Raw genomic sequence first — 22160 nt, 5'->3', positions numbered from 1 at the left:
TTTAAAGCGTGTTTACCACATTAAAGGAAAAAAAATTTTTAACGGTGATAAGAATAATCCACATCAATCAAAACCAGTAGGAACAGGAGAAACTCAAGACTAGCCCAGGCTTAACACAACTTGACCACCAGGCAGTGGAAACAGGAAACCAAAGGCGTGGCAAGGGCAGTCCTCTGGGGCCCTTGCACAGGGCGAGGATGCGAGGAAGCCACAGGTTAAAGACGGTCACCAGCCACGGAGGCTGCCACTGCGCAAGCGCATATCGCAGCTACCGCCGAGGCTCCTTTAAACGTACCCGGAAGTGACGTCTGTAACGCTGAGACTTGCTCAGGGACGCGCTGAGTCCTTGGCACCGGTGAGCGGTGTTCTGACTGCGGTCCTGGGGTCGCTATGAGCTGCACCATCGAGAAGATTCTGACAGACGCTAAGACTCTACTGGAGAGGCTGAGGGAGCACGATGCGGCCGCCGAGTCACTGGTGGATCAGTCAGCGGCTCTGCACCGGCGGGTAGCCGCTATGCGGGAGGCGGGGACAGCGCTTCCGGACCAGGTCAGGCAGAGGGTATGGGCCCGTGCCCTCGGGTTCTGGGCACTTGAGGGGCGGAGGATGAGGTAAAGTGGAAACTCGGCTTGGAGTTTTTTCCTGGGCCCAGAGGGTGGCTGTGAGACCTTTACTGTGGGGTCGGGGCTGCCAGTGCTGTCCTGGAGTTCTGCCTCCTACCTCTTCAGTTGCATCTGCGGCTGTTCTGTTTACAGCGCGATTAGTTTGTCTCTTGTTTGTCCAGTATCAAGAGGACGCATCCGATATAAAGGACATGTCCAAATACAAACCTCACATTCTGCTGTCCCAAGAGAATACACAGATTAGAGACTTGCAGCAGGAAAACAGAGGTTAGTCAGGCCTTTTTGTGTGTAATGATTTTCTCATATCCAGTAATATTTCAAAAGTTCTTGCAAAAATGGCAAGTCACAAAAGTGCACATGCTGTGGTGGTGATTTAGTCGCTAAGTCGTGTCCGACTCTTGCGACCCCATGGACTGTAGCCTGCCAGGCTCCTCTATCCATGGGATTCTCCAGGCAAGAATAATGGAGTGGGCAATCCACTCTAGCACCCTTGCCTGGAAAATCCCATGGACGGAGGAGCCTGATAGGCTACAGTCCATGGGGTCGCAAAGAGTCGGACACAACTGAGCGACTTCACTTTTCACTTTGCCATAGCCTGTGATGACCCAGTAGCAGTAAAGTTTATTACATTACTCTTTTAAAGGTCATCTGACTGATTTTGTATTTAAACACAGCTTATCCAACAGGTGCTTAGTAGAGTTGAATTATTATTGCATGGCTTGTTAGGTGTCTGGAGATGGAGGGTTGCATAACGGAAGAGTTAATATCCTCAAGGGTTTAAGATTTAATGTTTAAATATTGAAATAAACATTAAAGCTAAGATTGAAGGGATTTTTATGTTCTTATGCAAGGTGGAAGAGCTTAATTTAATCCTCAGGTGTATATTCTTGGGCTTGGTGAATATATTGTTAATGATAGTAGTATGAATAGTTATTTGTATATAAATTTATAGAAGGCTTTCACATATATCATGCAATGCATATATGTATTCTCATATGTTCATTTTGAAGTAGACAAGCCAGGTTTTTATTATTACAAGGCAGATAAGAAATAGGCTCAGAGAGGTTACATGATTTAAGAGTAGTAATCTAGTAATTCACAGAATTGAACTTAAACTCATGTCTTCTGATGCCACATCCCATGTTGATTCTACCAGATTTTGCTGCTGCTGCCTGGAAAGATATTTTTTGCATAGACCATGGCTGTTGAGTTTTGTGGACTTAAACACCAATTTACATCTTTGGGTTCATAGTATTTCACGCATGTCATAAAATCCAGCTGTTTGAGTTTGGCTTTAGGAGGTATCTCAGACATCACTGCCAAGTTATTTTGTTTTTTGATAGAGCTATGGGTTTCCTTGGAGGAACACCAGGATGCTTTGGAACTCATCATGAGCAAATACCGAAAACAGATGTTACAATTAATGGTTGCTAAAAAAGCAGCGGATGCTGAACCAGTCCTGAAAGCTCACCAGTCTCACTCTGCAGTAAGAAACTTTGATGGATAAATTCTAAATGAATTGAAATCTTGACATTGTTTTAGATCATGTGCTTGCTTTTGAAGTAAACTTGTTTTCCTTTCATGTTTACCACATTTGCTGTAGGTTTTAGTATAGCTTTGTAAAGATATGAGTAGAAAAAAGGGGGTAAAGGGCCTTTTATCTGAGTAAGACTCAAGTTCATCCCTCCACCAAGATCTCTCTTCAAGATGTTAATGAACACTACGTTTTTCCACTGAACAATGTCAGTTAGCGTTAAAGTGAAAATGAAAGTCACTCAGTCATGTCTGATTCTTTGGGACCCCATGGACTATACAGTTCATGGAATTCTCTAGGCCAGAATACTGGAGTGGGTAATCTTTCCCTTTTCCAGGGGATCTTCCCAATCTAGGGATTGAACCCAGGTCTCCTGGATTGCAGGCAGATTCTTTACCAGCTGAGCCACAAGGGAAGCCTGTTAGTGTTAAAGGTAATCAGTAAATACTTGAGTTGTTATTATGGTATGTTTCACTAAACTGTAAGCTCCTTGCTTGTAAGGAGTGTGAATTTCTTTTATCCCTAACATAGTACTTGTCACATAGCAGGGGGGTCAGTAAACATAGCATCATACTATGTTGTTAGGAGAGAGAAGTATGGTTTAAAAAAAAAAGGCATAGTTTCTATACTCTCGTTGCTTATGGTTTATTTTGCGAGATGCAGTAATTGTTCTTAAGTTTGTAGAGTGCTTTAGAGTTGTCTTTGTATGTTTGCATGTACTATATTATTTAATCCTAAATTAATAGATTGACACCTCACTATTTGCTACAGTGGAATTTATGGAAGATAAGTTTCATCTTAGATTCCATCGAAAGCATTTTAATTAGTTTAACTAACTAAGGTCATAGGGAACAGGGATCTTTTAAATATGTGAATAACTTTCATCTGTGGTCCAAAGGAGAAAAACCTGATCCTTGAAGAAGACAGAATTTAGCTTATATGAAAAGCTTGCTAAGCGATATGTACAAAGATAGAATAAGGTACCTTGGAATGTGGCAAGCTTCCTGCCAATAAAAGCATTTAAATTAAACAGCCATTTAGAGATAGCGTCCAACATCTAGTGGATGATTAGGCTAGAGTCAATCTTCTGAAAATGAATTATCTGTGAATATCACAAGATAAGTTTATTATGGCTTTACCTCTGAGGACTTAGATTGTAGTGAAATTACTGTAACCTCTGTATCACAGATTAAATGAATTTTTAACATCATAATACGCATGTTCTCATGAACTTCATATCTGCTTTAAAAAAATGACTTTTTCACTCTTTTATTCTGAATATCTTCACAGGAAATTGAGAATCAGATTGACAGAATCTGTGAAATGGGAGAAGTGATGAGGAAAGCAGTTCAAATGGATGATGACCAATTTTGTAAGATTCAGGAAAAACTAGCGCAATTAGAGGTAAGATTATTGCTATTTTAGGTTCACAGTGTCTTAGGGAGTTTTCAGAGTCAGAAAGGTATGACATCATTATATATCACTGCAGTGTATTGATGTTTCCTTTGTGGTCTGATTTAAAATTAAAACATCCTCCATACCCTTTTGAAGAAAGGAAATGTATTCAGAAGCAAACAATGAAAATGCTTATTGGCTAGAAATTGATATATCATACTGAGAGGGTAAAGGGAGTGGAAGGGACAGATTACAGGTGAGCTAAAGTCCCTCATTTGCTGTAAAAAGAACTCAAATAGATACTGTTTAAACTTGATGATCAGGAAATAGCAGTACAAGACATATTATTTAGAATTATGGAAGTAAACACCTAAAGAAATAGATAAAAATATTAAAAGTGGTTGCCTTTGGGAAACAAAACCAAGGGACTGCAGGCTATTTTACAGGTCTTTTAGTTTTGATTTTTTTTTTAAATCAATTTTTATTTTAAAGTCTTGACTTTTTTTTAAAGCTGTTTTAAGGTAATGTTTTGATTAAAATGGGAATAATTTACAAAGAAAGGCCTGGAGTGTTATGGGGTCCATACAATTGTTAAGGAGAAACATTACAATAGATGATTTGAATGTTCATTATTACAAGTTCTGCCTTGGGCCCTTTGAAAATTACCAGAGAGAAAAAGACAGGGTCCCTCCTCAGAGTCTAATGGTAGCATTAAGACTAATAATTTTTTTTGGTATGAAATGGTATGTAAATACGAGGAGAGAGATACAGGGTATGTCTTGGTGAAACCTGAGAATGCTGTGGTTTATCAGAATTTCCTGCAGAGAGAATAAGGATGAAGAGCGCAAACTGCCGTATCTGGAAATCAAGGGGAGTGGCAAAGACCCAGTTAGGATAGGAGTTAGTTAAAATGACAGAATGACCTTATCTATGCCATCCCTAATTTACTTCAGTTATGGAAATAGCCCTAAGGAAATGTGAGACAAGTCTTACTTAATACTTTAAGTGGAAAAAATGTGGGCATCAGATTGAGACCAGCAATACCACATGCAGGTTCTCTGAATATGGGCAGGTTTTTGGGTTTTTGGGAGCCAGTGTCCTCATCGCAAAGAGAACATGGATGCAGACATCAGTGCCTCCCCTGCATATTGTATGAGATAATATATGTAAGACACCCATGCGGAACCTGGCTATGTGCCCAGTAATTATTTTCCCCCTTTCCTTGCTTTCTCCAAAACTATAGGACATCGAGGAGAGAAGGTTAAGCAGAATGAAAATATTATTAGGGATTTGAAAGATAGAAGAAACACTAGTAAAACTTGTGGGAATCATAAAGATTTTGACAAGCAGTGAATTCCTCTAGTGGAGCGGGACCCTGTTTTTTTCATGTGTAGTCTTAACACGTGGCATGTGGAAATTACTCAGTAAATGTCTTGTAGCTGAATAAATAAGAGTTTTAGGAACTTCTCAGTTCTTTTGTTTCTTTAAAACTTTTAAAAGTAAAATACTTTCTGTTTCAAGCCGCAAACAATGGGTTCTGATATGGTTTGACAGAATACCTGAAATGAACATACACTCTTTTTTTATTTCCCAGCTTGAAAATAAGGAACTTCGAGAATTATTGTCCATCAGCAGTGAGTCTCTTCAGGTCAGGAAGGAAAGCTCAGTGGACACTGCTTCCCAAGCCATCAAATAATTCAACTTCTGAATAATGGAGGTTGTTTATCAAGGAAGGAAGTTACTAACGCTATTCGAGTATTGTGCGTTCAGTGTCTTGCCTCAGACTTGATTTAATGTTGATTAAATGTATCAAGTGGCAGTTTACAATTTGCAGTCGAAAGTGGCTGTCCACAAAATAGTTTTAAGGTGTGTTAGTAAAAATACACACTGAGTTTCACTGTTCGTTTCTGTAAGAGACTAATTCTCCTTTCTGGGACCTTGATTTATATAAACTGTGTTTTCAGTTCATTTTTGTTCTTTCATATCTCTGAAACTTATAGCATTTTGTTATAAGCCAGCAGTTTTATTTTATATCAGATTATAAATTGCAATTCTAAAAAATCTTAAACACAGATTATCTTTTTAAGTCTATTTGGCATAAACCTGGATTTTTTTCCATTTGAGAAAAATAATACAGCTCCACAGAAGTTGATTGGCAGATTCTCTAATTTGTAATATAGATTCTCTAATTTGTAACATCATTCACCTTTTATGAAGTTTTAAGTCTCTCTGGTGCTAAGAGTTGGCACCTTATGGCCTGGTGTCTTTACTCTTGAGAGAACCTATTGCTAGTCCCCACAAAATATACTTGAAAGTAAGTCAGCTGTTTTTGTCCAGTGATAGTATAATCATCATATTGCTCAAAGAATGTTGAAAAATTTGTCCTGTGTATGTGTATACACATACATGTGCTTAGTTCAGATGCTGAAAATAAATTTTATTTATTTTGTTTGATATTATTAGTCAATTTTTCAGTTTTGTCCTACTTGGAAATCTTCAACTTGGATAGTTTATCCAGTGTGAAGAATATATAATAGGTTTATTCACATCATAGTTAAAGGTACTACATTCTGCAGTTTAATTTATATATAACTTGTAATTAAGAACCATTTGTAATTAAGAACCATCACTTGTTTGGATGTCTTTCATCACTGGTACTTATAGTTGGCTTTTTTTTAAGATCCACTTTTCACAAGGAAGCAAAGTTTTATCACTTAATGAGAGTTTATTTCATTTCTGAAAGCTGTGTTGAGAGTCAAATGCTGAGTGATCAGCTAGGCTCACTTGTCATTTCATTCCCCCATCTCAGTTTACTCATATTTCAAATTTATAAATTACTCATGTAATACTATCAATTTAGGTTTGCCACCAAATAATTGAAATAATGAATGCTAAATCTGTCAATATTTCTCAGTTACCCTAAGCATTATACTGCATGGGACAGACACATCATTAGAAAGATTTTTGTTAGTGCTTTGAGTGGTGTAAACTTTCTTTTGTAATGCCATAAAGAATTAACACCAATTAAAACAACAGAATTTATCCAAGATATCCTAAAAGCATCTGATCCCAGTAATACTAACAGACTTTGCCTACAGTGGTAGGCTATAACGAATTGGTATATGTCATTTTTTAATTTGTCAAATTTCTATTCAGAGTCTTGCAAACAATTTGAAAAGCATTTCCACCCAAGTGTGGATGTTCTTATCTCATTTCCTAACAGTATGTAAATTTTTAGTCTGATCATTTATTTGCCTTGAAGTGTATGCCCTAAGTGCCACCGTGTCCCACAGTTCCATTCAGGAGGCAGAAAAATGCCATTTGTTAGCTGTCATGGCCAATTTTTGGTGAAAATGATAAATGACCCATTAAAATATAACATAGTGTCCCTTTATCTGCTCTATGTCCCTTTAGAGATGTTTATAGAGTTCTTTACATCTCAGATATCAGGATAAATCTAAATGCTAACTTTTCCCTTGGCAAATCAAAAACTTGAAGCTTGAGTCTCAACACCTCTCAAGACCCTATATAATATAGAGCCTAGCTGGTGTTAATACTATGAAAATAGTGTGTAGTTAAAGAGGAGAAAGAATGATCTTGACTTTGGTTTGTGTATGAAAGTTTACTTTGCAGTTGATGAAGGAACTTGACTGGTTTCCAAATTTTAGTACAAACTTACCTTTTCTAATAAAAACCTCATTTTGAGAATAACAGCTAATATAACTCAGTAATGAGTCAAATTATTAGAAAGTGCAAAGGTTTATTTTCACTTATATAGAAAACTGTCAATTAGGGCTTTTCATAAATACTTCCTAATTATCACATTATAATTAGTATAATCAGAAATAGTTATTTCTGAAATGGTGTTAGAGATCTCCTCATAGTTAGAAATCATGTGTTACATGATTACAAGTCAAAATGTAAAATTAAAACAGTTTGGAAGTATCCTGAAAATTAAGTATTATTGATACCTACTTTATTGTGTGTTAGTCATTAGTTATATCTGACTCTTTGTGACCCCATTTACTGTAGCCCGCCAAGCTCCTCTGTCTGTGAACTTTTATTAGTATCATATGCATAATTTGATTCAAACATTGAAAGTCTATTTCAGTGTTCCTCAAAATGTGGTTCACTAACCTAAAATAGAAGTTGGGGGATGGAATCTAGGAATTTGTCTTTTAATGATCATCCCAGATAACTTCTAAGGACATGAGTTTGAGAATGTCAAACAAATTGACAAAAAAATTGAGTGTTTTCAAAGAAAAATCTGGTAGAGGGGGCAAATGTGATAAATAAAAGGATGCACTGAGTACAGAAGAGGAGCTATTTACAACTTGAGAATCCTGTAGAGACAAAATAATGCTGAAGAAGCTGAAGTAGAATGGTTCTACGAAGACCTACAAGACCTTCTAGAACTAACACCGGAAAAAGATGTCCTTTCCATTATAGGGGACTGGAATGCAAAAGTAGGAAGTCAAGAAATACCTGGAGTAACAGGCAAATTTGGTCTTGGAGTACAGAATGAAGCAGAGCAAAGGCTAATAGAGTTTCGCCAAGAGAACGCACTGGTCATAGCAAATGCCCTCTTCCAGCAAAACAAGAAAAGACTCTACACATGGACATCACCAGATGATCAATACCGAAATCAGCTTGATTATATTCTTTGCACCAAAGATGGAGAAGCTCTCTACAGTCAGCAAAAAAAGACTGGGGGCCAACTGTGGCTCAGACCATGAACTCATTATTGCCAAATTCAGACTTAAATTGAAGAAAATAGGGAAAACCACTAGACCATTCAGGTATGACCTAAAGCAAATTCCTTATGATTATACAGTGAAAGTGAGAAATCGATTCAAGGGATTAGATCTGATAGAGTGCCTGAAGAAATATGGATGGAGGTTCATGACATTGTACAGAAGGAGGGGATCAAGACCATCCCCAAGAAAAAGCAAGGCAAAATAGTTGTCTTAGGAGGCCTTACAAATAGCTGTGAAAAAAAGAGAAGTGAGAAGCAAAAGAGTAAAGGAAAGATACACCCATTTGAATGCAGAGTCCCAAAGAATAGCAAGGAGAGATAAGAAAGCCTTCCTCAGTGATCAATGCAAAGAAATGGAGGAAAACAATCCAATGGGAAAGACTAGAGATCTCTAGAGATACCAAGGGAACATTTCATGCAAAATGGGCACAATAAAGGACAGAAATGATATGGACCTAACAGAAGCAGAAGATATTAAGAAGAGATGGCAAGAATACACAGAAGAACTATAGAAAAAAGATCTTCATGACCCAGATAATCCCAATGATATGATTACTCACCTGGAGCCAAACATCCCGGAATGCAAAGTCAAGTGAGCCTTAGGAAGCATCACTACAACAAAGCTGGTGGAGGTGATGGAATTCCAGTGGAGCTGTTTCAAATCCTAAAAGATGATGCTGTGAAATGCTGCACTCAATATGCCAGCAAATTTGGAAAACTCAGCAGTGGCCACAGGACTGGAAAAGGTCCGTTTTCATTCCAATCCCAAAGAAAAGCAATGCCAAAGAATGTTCAAACTACTGCACAAATGCACGCATCTCACACGCTAGCAAAGTAATGCTCAAAATTCTCCAAGCCTGGCTTCAACAGTACGTGAACCGTGAACTTTCAGATGTTCAAGCTGGATTTAGAAAAGGCAGAGGAACCAGAGATCAAATTGCCAACATCTGTTGGATCATTGAAAAAGCAAGAAAGTTCCAGAAAAACATCTACTTTGGCTTTATTGACTATGCCAAAGCCTTTGATTGTGTGGATCACAACAAACTGTGGAAAATTCTTCAAAAGATGGAAATACCAGACCACCTGACCTGCCTCTTGAGAAACCTGTATGCAGGTCAGGAAGCAACAGTTAGAACTGGACATGGAACAACAGACTGGTTCCAAATAGGGAAGGACTGTATACATCAAGACTGTATATTGTCACCCTGCTTATTTAACTTATATGCAGAGTACAACATGAGAAACGCTGGGCTGGAAGAAGCACAAGCTGGAATCAAGATTGCCGGGAGAAATATCAATAACCTCAGATATGCAGATGACACCACCCTTATGACAGAAAGTGAAGAAGAACTAAAGAGCCTCTTGATGAAAGTGAAAGAGGAGAGTGGAAAAAGTTGGCTTAAAACTCAACATTCAGAAAACTAAGATCATGGCATCTGGTTCCATCACTTAATGGCAAATAGATGGGGAAACAGTGACAGACTATATTTTGGGGGGCTCCAAAATCACTGCAGATGGTGACTGCAGCCATGAAATTAAAAGACGCTTACTCCTTTGAAGGAAAGTTATGACCAACCTAGATATCATATTGAAAAGCAGAGACATTACTTTACCAACAAAGGTCCATCTAGTCAAAGCTATGGTTTTTCCAGTAGTCATATATGGATATGAGAGATGGACTATAAAGAAAGCTGAATGCTGAAGAATTGATGCTTTTGAACTGTGGTGCTGGAGAAGACTCTTGAGAGTCCCTTGGACTGCAAGAGGATCAAACCAGTCCATCCTAAAGGAAATCAGTCCTGGGTGTTCATTGGAAGGACTGATACTGAAGCTGAAACTCCAATACTTTGGCCAACTGATGCAAAGAACTGAGTCATTGGAAAATCCTGGATGCTGGGAAAGACGGAGAAGGCAATGGCAACCCACTCCAGTACTCTTGCCTGGAAAATCCCATGGACAGAGGAGCCTGGTAGGCTGAAGTCCATGGGGTCACAAAGAGTCGGACACTTAATGAGGGACTCCACTTTCACTTTTCACTTTCATGCATGGGAGAAGGAAACGGCAACCCACTCCAGTGTTCTTGCCTGAATAATCCCAGGGATGGTGGAGCCTGGTGGACTGCCTTCTGTGGGGTTGCACAGAGTCGAACATGACTGAAGCGACTTAGCAGCAGCAGTTGGGAAAGATTGAAGGCAGGAGGAGAAGGGGATGACAGAGGATGAGATTGTTGGATGGCATCACTGACTCAATGGACATGAGTTTGAGTAAACTCCAGGAGTTGTTGATGGACAGGGAGGCCTGTCGTGCTGCAGTCCATGGGGTCGCAGAGAGTCCGACACAACTGAGCGACTGAACTTAACTGAGAGACAAAAATAAGTAGGAGAACTAGAAAGCTGGGTCCTTTCTAGTTATTGTAAAATCTCCATTTCCAGTTGTACTTCATTTTATAGATAGGCAGGTACACAAGGAGGTTATTCAAACAGAATCCAAGATTCAAATGCAGACTTGAAACATTCTTAACCATTAAGATTCCTTTAAATGCCAAATACTGTTCAGAATTCAAGTGGTTCTTGATAAGCAAAATCTACTCTTATTAATAGTGCAAAAGAAACACCACAGCCCACATACTAGAAAATATCATGAATTTAATAATTGAAACCTGGAGAAGGAAATAGCAACCCATTGCATTACCCTTGCCTGGAAAATTCCATGGATGGAGGAGCCTGGTGGGCTATAGTCCATGGGGTCGCAAAGAGTCAGACATGACTGAGCAACTTCACTTTCACTTTCAGTAATGAGACCTAATTGTCATCTGTTTTCCAGTGTGTGCATGCAACTGAAAGGAACAGTGTTTAATCAGTGCTTAGCAATACTGACTACATACAGGAAATGGTGTGGTTTTGTCTTTCAAATCTGCCTCATTAGCATGTTTTTCATCTTTCATACTATTTTCATGTTGCAGAAAGGTTGCTACTGTGCCAGAAGTCATGTCCATGTTTGAAAGCAGGAAAAAAAAAAAAAAGGAGGGGGGAAATAGCCTATGCCAGCTATACCTATTCTCTTTTATGAGGAAAAGCAAAGCTTTCCCAGAAATACCAGACAGAGTTTCCTTTGTCTTATTTGCCTGACCTGTTAAATTGTTAACTTCTAACAGCAAAGGAGGCTGGGTACATAGCTGCCCCAGATAAAATCAGTATTCTGTTAGGAAAGAATATTAGAAAGCAGCTAACGACAGTCTTTACACTGAATAGTTTTTAACCATTGTGTTGAATGGCCAAGGAATGGGCTGCAGAAGATACCTGTCATCTCTCTTCTGGCTGCCCATTATCCTAACTCGTACTATAGTTAGGGAACCTATTACCTAATGAGGCAGTACCTTACTCCCTCTTGACAAATTTTAAAGTGTCAGATACTTGTTTTCCCAGCCTCTTTGCAGCCAGGGAAGACAGCTCTGCCTTAAAAGTTCGTGATAGAAAGTGGGAGAGCTATGCAGAATTGTTTGAGTAAAGGCAGTGATATACATCACCGGCTTCTACATCCAGCTCCACAGAAAGCAACAAAAAAATAGCTGCACTGACAACACTCAGTATCCAGTGTAAGCAAAGTCCATGGTGTAAGCTTCAGTGTCTCTGCCCAACAGTGGAGATGATGGGGTCTTCACTGAAGCTATTATCTGAAGTGATTATAGAGGTTGTATAGTCTCTAAATATTATTTTTAGGGTATCCAGAGATCCTGAGGATTACGTATTACCTTTTACTAATGTCACTGTTAAAATTAACCTGAATTGACTATAATTAAGTATGGAACCCTAACTGATAAATAAGCATAGTTTAAAAAGCAACCTTTTGAATATAAATTTTGTGCACACTTTATACATAATTTTACACTTAATGTTTTAATGTAATTTTTTACTTACAAAAGGATGTGACATGCATATAAATTACCAAGCATAATAATTCATCTCCTAGTTTAGGAAACAGAGCATTACCCATTTGTCACATTTATTTATTTGAGCTCCTCTCCTGTCTCTATCCCTCTGCTCCCTCTTTTTAATAGTTTTGTCACATGTAGAAAGACCTGAAACATGTATCTCACCCTGAGGTGACATTTTTAGTTTTGTTCCTTTTTAAGCTTTATGAAAGTGATATCAAACTGCATAGTAGCCTATGGGGATTTTATTTTTTTCACTCTTGATTATGTTTCTAAGATTCATTGTGTTGTATATAGTTGTCATTCATTTTCATTGATGTATAAGATTTAATCATGTACTACAGTATATTTTGAAGGGATACATACAGATAAAATAATAAAATTGTACATTTTTTAAAAAATCCTTGATACTGTCTCCTACTTTATAATTCTCCCTCCATATACCTTACTGATGTTATACACATTTCACTATAAGCAAATGTATTTCATATTCTGTAATTATTTCACTTGAAGTTGTCACATGTCAACTTTCAAGGTGAATTAAGGAGTATTATTCACTAACATGCATAGTGGAAAACAGATGATGCTTTTTTTCTGTCGCTCTTCAAGAATGCTAAAGAGGAGGTGGAACCTTCAGAGCTTTGATGAACTACAGTTCACATTTTGTCTAGCCTCCTAGAAATATGTTTTTTTATGTTACTGATCCTAAGATTTATTTATATTTCATACTTTAATGTCTCTGAAATTGGGATATGTCTTATACATGTAGGGGTTGTGGTCTAGTTGATTCTAAGCATAAGGAAAATTGATTTGCATTTCTGGCGGCATGACTGGACAAAGGCAAGCGCTTGATAGTTCAGTCAACAGACTAAGAGCTATTTGAAAAAGGAATGGAGGGTTAGCTGTTTTCTGTGAACTTTTCATTAACACTTGTAAAATCAAGAGTGCATAAGAATTTAGGAGTATGGTTGTCTTATTTTTCTGTTGCTATATAACAAATCACCACAAGTTTAGCAGTTTAAAGCAACAGCTATTTATTATCCTACAGTTCTGTAAGTCAGAAGTCCACACAGGGCTCAACTGGGTTTTCTCAGAATCTCACCAGATTGAAATCAAGGTATCATCCAAGGCTAGCATCTCATCTAAGGTTCTGGTCCCTCTCCCATACTTAAATGGTTGTTGGCAAAATTCATTTCCTTGCAGGTGTAGAACTCAGAGGCCTTCAAGGCCAACAGAAGATCATCTCTGACTTTCATTGTCTTCCAATTCTAGACCCCCTTATAAGACCTCACATTATTAAGCCCACATAGAATAAGCTCCCTCTTGATTAACCCAACTGATGAGATACCTTAATTACATCTACAATGATCCCTTTTGCCATTAAGGAGATATAAGTGATATCCTCTAACATCTACAAACTCAGACCATGCTCAAGAGGAAGGAATTATAGAAGGCAAATGTACCAAATGATGGGAATCTTGGTGGCCATCTTAAAATGCTGCCTACCCCATGGCTTTTGGAAGCTTGGAATAAAATTGTGGAGACAACAACTGGTGGCTCTGCAATAAAGAACCCGCCTGCCAGTGCAGGAGACCGGGATTCAATCCCTGCAGTAGAGGAGAAAATGGCAACCCACTCCAGTATTCTTGCCAGGAACATCCCGTGGACAGAGGAGCCTGGCAGTCCATAAGGCTGCAAAGAGTCGGACAGGACTGAGCACACGTTACATACTCAGCATTAAGACAACAATGAAATGCTACATTACCAGTATTCTTGGTGGCCCCAGAATAATAATGTGTAGAAAAACCTGCACATCTATGAGACCAAAAAAAAAAAAAAAGATTTATTAGCAAGATCCACCAATGCATGCTAAAATGAGTGAACTAAAGTTCAATCAGAAAAAGGATATTTGCATAGTCTCTGTATCAGTTTCCCAGAGTTGCCATAACAAATAACCACAAACTGGATGGCTTCAAACAACAGAAATCTATTCTTTCACAGTTCTGAGGCTGGAAGTCTGAAATCAAGGTGTTGGCAGGTCAGTTCCTTCTGGGGGCTCTGAGGAAGAATGTGTCCCATGCCCCTTTTCTAACTTCTGGTAACTCCTGGCATTCCTTGACTTCTAGATGCTTCTTTGCAATCTCTGCCTCCAAGCTTATATGTCTCTGTGTCCAAATTTCTTTCTTCTAAGGATGCTAGTTATTGGATTAGGGTTTACCCTAGTTCTGATTTCATTTTAACTTGACTATTTGCAAAGATACTATTCCAAATAAGGCTACATTCTGAATTCTGGGTACACATGTATGTTAAGAGGACACTATTCAATCAAGCATGGTCTCAGAGTATCTCCCCCACAATATTTTTTTATTATAAAGGGAAAAACAGTAATTTTACCATGAAAAATGCAGGCAGACAACACTCTGACCAATTGGTTAGGTAAACATCACTAATAATACTTTCAACATCATATAAGCCCTGTGTAGAACTAAAAAGCCTCTTGATGAAAGAGGAGAGTGAAAAAGTTGGCTTAAAGCTCAACATTCAGAAAACTAAGATCATGGCATCTGGTCCCATCACTTCATGGGAAATAGATGGGGGAAACAGTGGAAACTGTCGGATTTTTATTTTTGGAGGGCTCCAAAATCACTGCAGATGGTGACTGCAACCATGAAATTAAAAGACGCTTACTCCTTGGAAGGAAAGTTATGACCAACCTAGACAGCATGAACTTCCCTGGTGGCTCTGATGGTAAAGTATCTGCCTGCAATACAGGAGACCCCTGGGTTGGGAAGATCTCTTGGAGAAGGAAATGGCAACCCACTCCAGTATTCCTGCCTAGAGAATCCCAGGGACGGAGGAGCCTGGTAGGCTACAGTCCATGGGGTCACAAAGAGTCGGACATGACTGAGCAACTTCATTTTTTTTCATTCATTTAGACAGCATATTCAAAAGCAGAGACATTACTTTGCCAACAAAAGTCCGTCTAGTCAAGGCTATGGTTTTTCCAGTGGTCGTGTATGGATGTGAGAGTTGGACTGTGAAGAAAGCTGAGCGCCGAAGAATTGATGCTTTTGAACTGTGGTGTTGGAGAAGACTCTTGAGAGTCCCTTGGACTGCAAGGAGATCCAACCAGTCCATTCGAAAGGAGATCAGCCCTGAGTGTTTTTTGAAAGGAATGATGCTAAAGCTGAAACTCCAATACTTTGGCCACCTCATGCGAAGAGTTGACTCATTGGAAAAGACTCTGATGCTGGGAGGGATTGAGGGCAGGAGGAGAAGGGGATGACAGAAGATGAAATGGCTGGATGGTATTACCGACTTGATGGACGTGAGTTTGAGTGAACTCTGAGAGTCAGTGAGGGACAGGGAGGCCTGGCGTGCTGCAATTCATAGGGTCGCAAAGGGTCAGACATGACTGAGCAACTGAACTGAACTGAGGATGCAATGAGAAGCATACATGACCTCTGTAACATTCTTTCAAGTGATGCATAATATCTAAGCAAAGGAAACATCAGACAAAACCAAATTGAGGGAAGTTTTCAAAATAACTGACCAACATTGTTTCAAAACATAGTTCATGAAAGAAGGAAAAACTGAGGAAATGCCACAGAATGGAGGTAACTATAGTATCAAGTGTAGGGTGGGATCCTGCATTTGATTCTGGGAGAGAAAATGGATGTTAAAGAAACTGCTGCTGCTGCTGCTGCTAAGTCGCTTCGTGTCTGACTCTGTGCGACCCCATAGACGGCAGCCCACCAGGCTCCCCCGTCCCTGGGTTTCTCCAGGCAAGAACACTGGAATGGGTTGCCATTTCCTTCTCCAATGCATGAAAGTGAAAAGTGAAAATAAAGTCGCTCAGTAGTGTCCGAGTCTTTGCGACCCCATGGACTGAAGCCTACTAGGCTTCTCCTTCCACGCGATTTTCCAGGCAAGAGTACTGGTGAAACCCAAATTAATTTTGTAGTTAATATTATTGTGTCAAGGTTAATTTCTTACGTTTCTAGAAAGCTTATTATGCCAGTGATCGAAAAACAAAATTTGAATGAGGCTTGAAACTTCTAATCCAATTCTGTGAATATAAAGAATAATATTGTTTAAAAAAAAACAGGAAATTAACATGTGATACAGTATTAAAGTACAGATTATATTCAAACCTCATAAAATTTTATGCTAGTGTCTGTTTTCATACCTTATTCAAGACTCCACATTGTATTTAATTGCATTGAGCAGCTTTAGCTGCATGTAACAAATTCTGTTAAATTCTCTTTTCACTTTTAATCTATTACAAATACTTTTCTAATTTTCCTTGTTATGGCTTCTTAGATATACCCCTCCTTTAAAAGTGGGCATTAATGTCCAAATATAAGGGATTTTTTAAAGTATCTTTGATATTAATGCCTCATTTAAGTGCTTTCTTCTCTGCAACCACCCACTGTTTTTTCAGTCTTCTAATTTTCAGTGAGGCTTTCAATGGCTAAATCAAAGATCTCTCTTGGTAAATGTCTCACTGCACTTGAAAATATGTAGGTTATTTTCAAATATCTTTTGATACTAATCTCAAACATAAGTCCACAGTAATAAGAGAACAGACTCTGTAAGATTTCAATATCTTTAGACCAGGAAATTTCTGCACCTGGTCTTATGTCTCTGGATATATTCCAGTGTCTCCTAGTTTATAGTCTATAAACTAGGGAACTTGAATAGAATTTTAATCCTACTGTTGTGTGAAAATTTTGCAGAGCTTAATTATTTCGAATTGGTTCTTAATGCTTCTCAGGTCTACTATATTCTTATACTTCTCTGTACATTCATTCAATTAATTCTGAGAGTTTCATATGGAAACTCCCACGAAAAATCTTCATATATCTACTTAAAACAAGCAGCTATAATATATAGTGAAACTACGTGTAGCTTTGTTCTGTATTTTCCAAGGCTCCTGTAAATGTTACCATATTTTCATAATTTAAAAAATAAAAAAGAAAGATAATTTCTTACTTTTCAAAACTGCTATGGCGAGGTAAGATTAACATAATAGAAAACTGGGTGAAAGGTTTATGGGAAATTTCTGTGCTATATTTCTAACTATATTGTGAGCCCAAAATTATCTCAGAACAAATATGCATTCGCCTCATTACTAATGAGCCTGAGCATAATTTCAAATGTTTATCTGCCTATAAAAAGATTTTAAAAATATAGACATTTGAGTTTTTCCTCCATTTTCCTCTGCCTTTTTTCTTATCATTTGATATATATTGATTTACTATATATTCATGATAACATTGTCAGTTTAATATGTACCAAATATATATTTTCCTAGTCTGCTGGTTTTTTATTTCTTTATGTTTCCTCAGTGTATGGCATTTTAAAAATATGTTAAATTTTATTACTAAAAAGAAGGAGATTCAGAAGAGCTGGACTCTGTAAAGCAATTTTAGGAATGCCTTAATTTATTTACTTTGCTTATTTTTTTTTACTTTATATACACACAAGTGTGACACATGATTAAAAAAAGAAACTAGGTCTAAATAACTTTTTTGGTAAATTAATTTATTTAATTGGAAGCTGATTATTTTACATCTAAATAAATTTAAAAGAGCTATTTTAATAAATACAAAATTCTAAGTAATAAAACTATTATGTCATAGTGAACTGCCTTTTTTTTTTGGCTGTGCTAGCACGCTTGTGGAGTCATAGTTCCCCAAGCAGAGACGGAGCCCATGCCCCTTGCAGTGGATGCGCAGAGTCCTAAACATGACTTCCAGGGAGTCTCTATGTCAGAGTGAAAAGAGCAACACTTTCTCTTGCTGGTACATAATAATGATGTACCACATAATCGACACTGTCTTTTCTTCACTTGCTAAGTTGTGTCCCAACTCCTTGTAACCCAATGAGCTACAGCACACCAGGCTTCCCTGTCCTTCACTATCTCCCCAAGTTTGCTCAAACTCACGTCCATTGAGTCAGTGATGCCATCCAACCGTCTCATCTTCTGTCGCCCCTTTCTCCTTTTGCCCTCAATCCTTTGCAGCAACAGGGTCTTTTCTAAAGAGCTGGTTCTTTGCATCAGGTGGCCAAAGTATCGAAGCTTCAACTTCAGCATTAGTCCTTTCAATGAATAGTCAGGGTTGATTTTCTTTAGGATTGACTGGTTTGATCTCCTTGCAGTCCAAGGGATTCTCAAGAGTATTCTTAGAGTTAGTTAAATAAGCGCAATTCATTCATTCAATGAATATTTATTAAGCATTTACTGTTATCTCAGTCACAATTCTAGGTTTAGAGGATACAACAAAGAAACAAACACAGAACTAAAGCTTACATTGTTGTTCAAGAAGTAGGGCAATGAAAACTTAAATTCACAAATGTGTTAATTTTGGAAAGAAATACATGTTATAAACAAGAGAGTTCCAGAACAACATTTACTTCTGGCTTTATTGACTATGCCAAAGACTTTGACTGTGTGGATCACAACAAACTGTGGAAAATTCTTCAGGAAATGGGAATACCAGACCACCTGACCTGCCTCCTGAAATCTGTATGCAGGTCAGGAAGCAACAGGTAGAACTGGACATGGAACAACAGACTGGTTCCAAATAGGGAAAGGACTACTCAAGGCTGTATATTGTCACCCTGCTTATTTAACTTATATGCAAAGTACATCATGCAAAATGCCAGGCTAGATGAAACACCAGCTGGAATCAAGATTGCCAGGAGAAATATCAGTAACCTCACATACGCAGATGACACCACCCTTATGACAGAAAGTGAAGAACTAAAGAGCCTGGTGATGAACATGAAAGAGGAGAGTGAAAAACTTGGCTTATAACTCAACATTCAGAAAACTAAGATCATGGCATCTGGTCCCATCACTTCATGGCAAATAGATGGGGAAACAGTGGAAACAGTGACAGACTTTATTTGGGGGGGCTCCAAACTCACTGCAGATGGTGACTGCAGCCATGAAATTAAAAGACGCTTACTCCTTGGAAGGAAAGTTATGACCAACCTAGATAGCATATTAAAAAGCAGAGACATTACTTGGCAACAAAGGTCCGTCTAGTCAAAGCTATGGTTTTTCCAGTAATCACGTATGGATGTGAGAGTTGGACTATAAAGAAAGCTGAGGCCAAAGAACTGATGCTTTTGAACTGTGGTGTTGGAGAAGACTCTTGAGAGTCCCTTGGACTGCAAGGGGATCAAACCAGTCCATCCTAAAGGAAATCACTCTTGAGTATTCATTGGAAGGACTGATGCTGAAGCTGAAACTCCAATACTTTGGCCAACTGATGCGAAGAACTGACTCATCGGAAAAGACCCTGATGCTGGCTGGGAAAGATTGAAGGCAGGAGAAGGTGATGATAGAGGATGAGATGGTTGGATGGCATCACCGACTCAATGGACATGAGTTTGAGTAAAATTCCAGGAGTTGGTGATGGACAGGGAGGCCTGGCATGCTGCAGTCGATGGGGTTGCAAAGAGTCGGACATGACTGAGTCACTGAACTGAACTGAGCTGAAAGACAATAAAATAAGCTAATATTATGAAGAGTAATGGTAATAGTGGTAATATGGAGAGTAACAGTAATAGTGGGCACTTTTACTTTAGAAAAGATCTTTGTGAGGTGGCAACATTTGGGCTTGAATGATGAGAAAGTGCCAAATATCTAATGATTTAGGGAAAGAGCATTCCAGGCAGAGGCAAGAGAAAAGGTAAGAATTCTGAAGTCTGAATAAATTTGTAATGCGGTGTCAGCGGATTGAAACACAGTGAATCAGGAGTTACAGACTTAGCAGGGACTAGTTCACTTATAGCCTTGTAGATCATGGTAAAGAGAAGGCAATGGCACCCCACTCCAGTACTCTTGCCTGGAAAATCCCATGGATGGAGGAGCCTGGAAGGATGCAGTCCATGGGGTCGCCAAGAGTCGGACACGACTGAGTGACTTCACTTTCACTTTTCACATTCATGCACTGAAGAAGGAAATGGCAACCCACTCCAGTGTTCTTGCCTGGAGAATCCCAGGGACGGCAGAGCCTGGTGGGCTGCCATCTATGGGGTCGCACAGAGTCGGACACGACTGAAGCAACTTAGCAGCAGCAGCAGATCATGGTAAAAGAGTATGGATTTTATTCTAAATGCAATTGGCTTTATTTTTAATTAAATTTGAAAAAGGCTTTGCTCTATGCTTTTCTCTGGCTAATTGACAGATGTTATGATTATTACTTTTAGTGTGGAGCTTAGTTTGTCCACATAATTCTTCTGTTAAATGCAATGTTGACATTTTAAAGGGAAGCATTATATTAAGCTTTCGCCCTATTCTTATTTAAGCTCTAATAATTGCTATTCTTATATATTATTCTCAAAAAATCACTTTAACTGTTTGGGGGCTTGCTCATGAATAAAAGTTTTGGATCTTGGGGTTCTTAAGTCTTATTTGCATTCCTATAGAAGTAATATTCTTTATGAAAGTTTTTGCTCTAACTTGTGTTTTCCTGTTCTGAGATTTTGAATAAAATTCTGATTATTATTCCTTAATGGACTTAATATCTTCCCCAAATCTGTGATTATCCTTTTGTATAGGAAATGATTTTCCAAGTAACTTCACAAGCTTGTGCTTTAATTAACTTCAGTTAAAAAAAAATAAACATGAAAACATTTTGTATTTTTTACTTGGCTTCAAAATTAATTTGAATAAATATTATTGCCTTAAAATGTGATCTAAAAATGAAACCTCTCTCTACCTAAAAATGAAACCTATGAGTAGTACTTGTAGAAAGACTAAATCATTTAAACCAGTGGTTTAAATCAAATTACTCCATCTGTTACTTTTTTTAATGCTTGGAAGCTAAAATATATGCTTCTGGGTTTATACATATTTGCATTTGTCTTAAATATAATTTGATACTAATTATGGATCAAGGGGGAATATAAAGGCAATTGAGGTGTACCAGAATAAAGACGATAAAATGGTTTCAGGTCTTACATGGTTTAAGATCTTTAGAAGTTACGTGTGATGGTAGAAATTGAGAGTTTATTCTCATTAATAGGATTTGTACTTATAGAATTTAGTGAGACTACTATTTTTTACATTTTCCATTGCTGTGATATTTGAGACCTAATTCTACTTTTAGCCCGGCTTCACATGACCTTATTTCTAGTGCAAGAGCCCAGAGCAGTTTCTCTGTAACATTAGATTAGAATATCCAAATGGATCTATTACTGGGGTGGAGAAATCTCAAGTTAAGATTCAGACAGAGGAAACAAAACAGCTAGTCTGATGTATTTACATTCTGTACTTCCCAACAGAACACTCCACTTTCTAACTTCTTACATTGTTGTTCAGTGCTATTCATTCAACAAACTTTTGAAGGTTGTCTTTGTCAGGCATTGTCAGGATAGAGCGATGCAAAGATGAATGTCACAGGCCCTGTTCTGAAGTATCACTAGCTAGTATAAACTAGCAAAAAAGCTTCAAAGAGAAGGGGCATCTTGTGGGATAGCAGAAGAGTTGGAGAAAGCATCTTTGAACATCGGAAGTAAGATACTACCTCCTCTTATAATCCAAGGTTACATACTCTTAACACTGTGCACCTCTCCTTCATTGCAGTTATTTCAATGTGTATGTTCAGATTTTGGTTTTGTGATTAAATGATGCTAGACTGAAAGTTCCTTGAGGACACCACAATGTCCATTTGTTGTTAGTATTAAACATCCCAGCGACGACACATATAAGATGCAGGACAAATAAGTATTGAGAGGGAAAATAAAGTGGGTGGGCAAATTCTCAGAAGCATGACTGGTCATTTTTCATTCAGTGTTCTCAAGTGAGAGAGCCACAGAATGTGAAAAGCATTCCTCTCACCAAAGGGGACTGCCTGATCTTTGGCAAGGTATATAATTCATTGAACTTTTCTGTGGCCAGAA

General features: G+C 38.2%; 1 protein-coding gene across 1 annotated transcript; it reads left to right on the top strand.

Moving 5' to 3' along the window:
• Window positions 1-246: 246 nt before the first annotated feature.
• On the top strand, window positions 247-9647 carry SIKE1 (suppressor of IKBKE 1). Its single transcript, XM_069601681.1, has 5 exons — window positions 247-549; window positions 785-890; window positions 1967-2109; window positions 3448-3561; window positions 5147-9647. Exons 1-5 carry the CDS (start codon window positions 391-393, stop codon window positions 5246-5248), a joined length of 624 nt encoding a protein of 207 aa, XP_069457782.1. The 5' UTR covers window positions 247-390; the 3' UTR covers window positions 5249-9647.
• The last annotated feature ends 12513 nt before the right edge of the window (window positions 9648-22160 follow it).

The sequence above is a fragment of the Ovis canadensis genome, chromosome 1 (assembly GCF_042477335.2).
Source record: "Ovis canadensis isolate MfBH-ARS-UI-01 breed Bighorn chromosome 1, ARS-UI_OviCan_v2, whole genome shotgun sequence".
In the NCBI taxonomy this organism is placed as follows: domain Eukaryota; kingdom Metazoa; phylum Chordata; class Mammalia; order Artiodactyla; family Bovidae; genus Ovis; species Ovis canadensis.
Note: the sequence above shows the minus strand (reverse complement) of the source record. Positions and strands in the feature narration are given on the sequence as shown.

Bases quoted from the DNA above. Each gene is read 5' to 3' on its own strand.
- SIKE1 (XM_069601681.1), top strand. From the start codon at position 391: ATGAGCTGCACCATCGAGAAGATTCTGACAGACGCTAAGACTCTACTG. The intron at 2,110-3,447 runs GTAAGAAACTTT...ATATCTTCACAG, and splicing joins CTCACCAGTCTCACTCTGCA to GAAATTGAGAATCAGATTGA. The intron at 3,562-5,146 runs GTAAGATTATTG...TTTATTTCCCAG, and splicing joins AAAAACTAGCGCAATTAGAG to CTTGAAAATAAGGAACTTCG.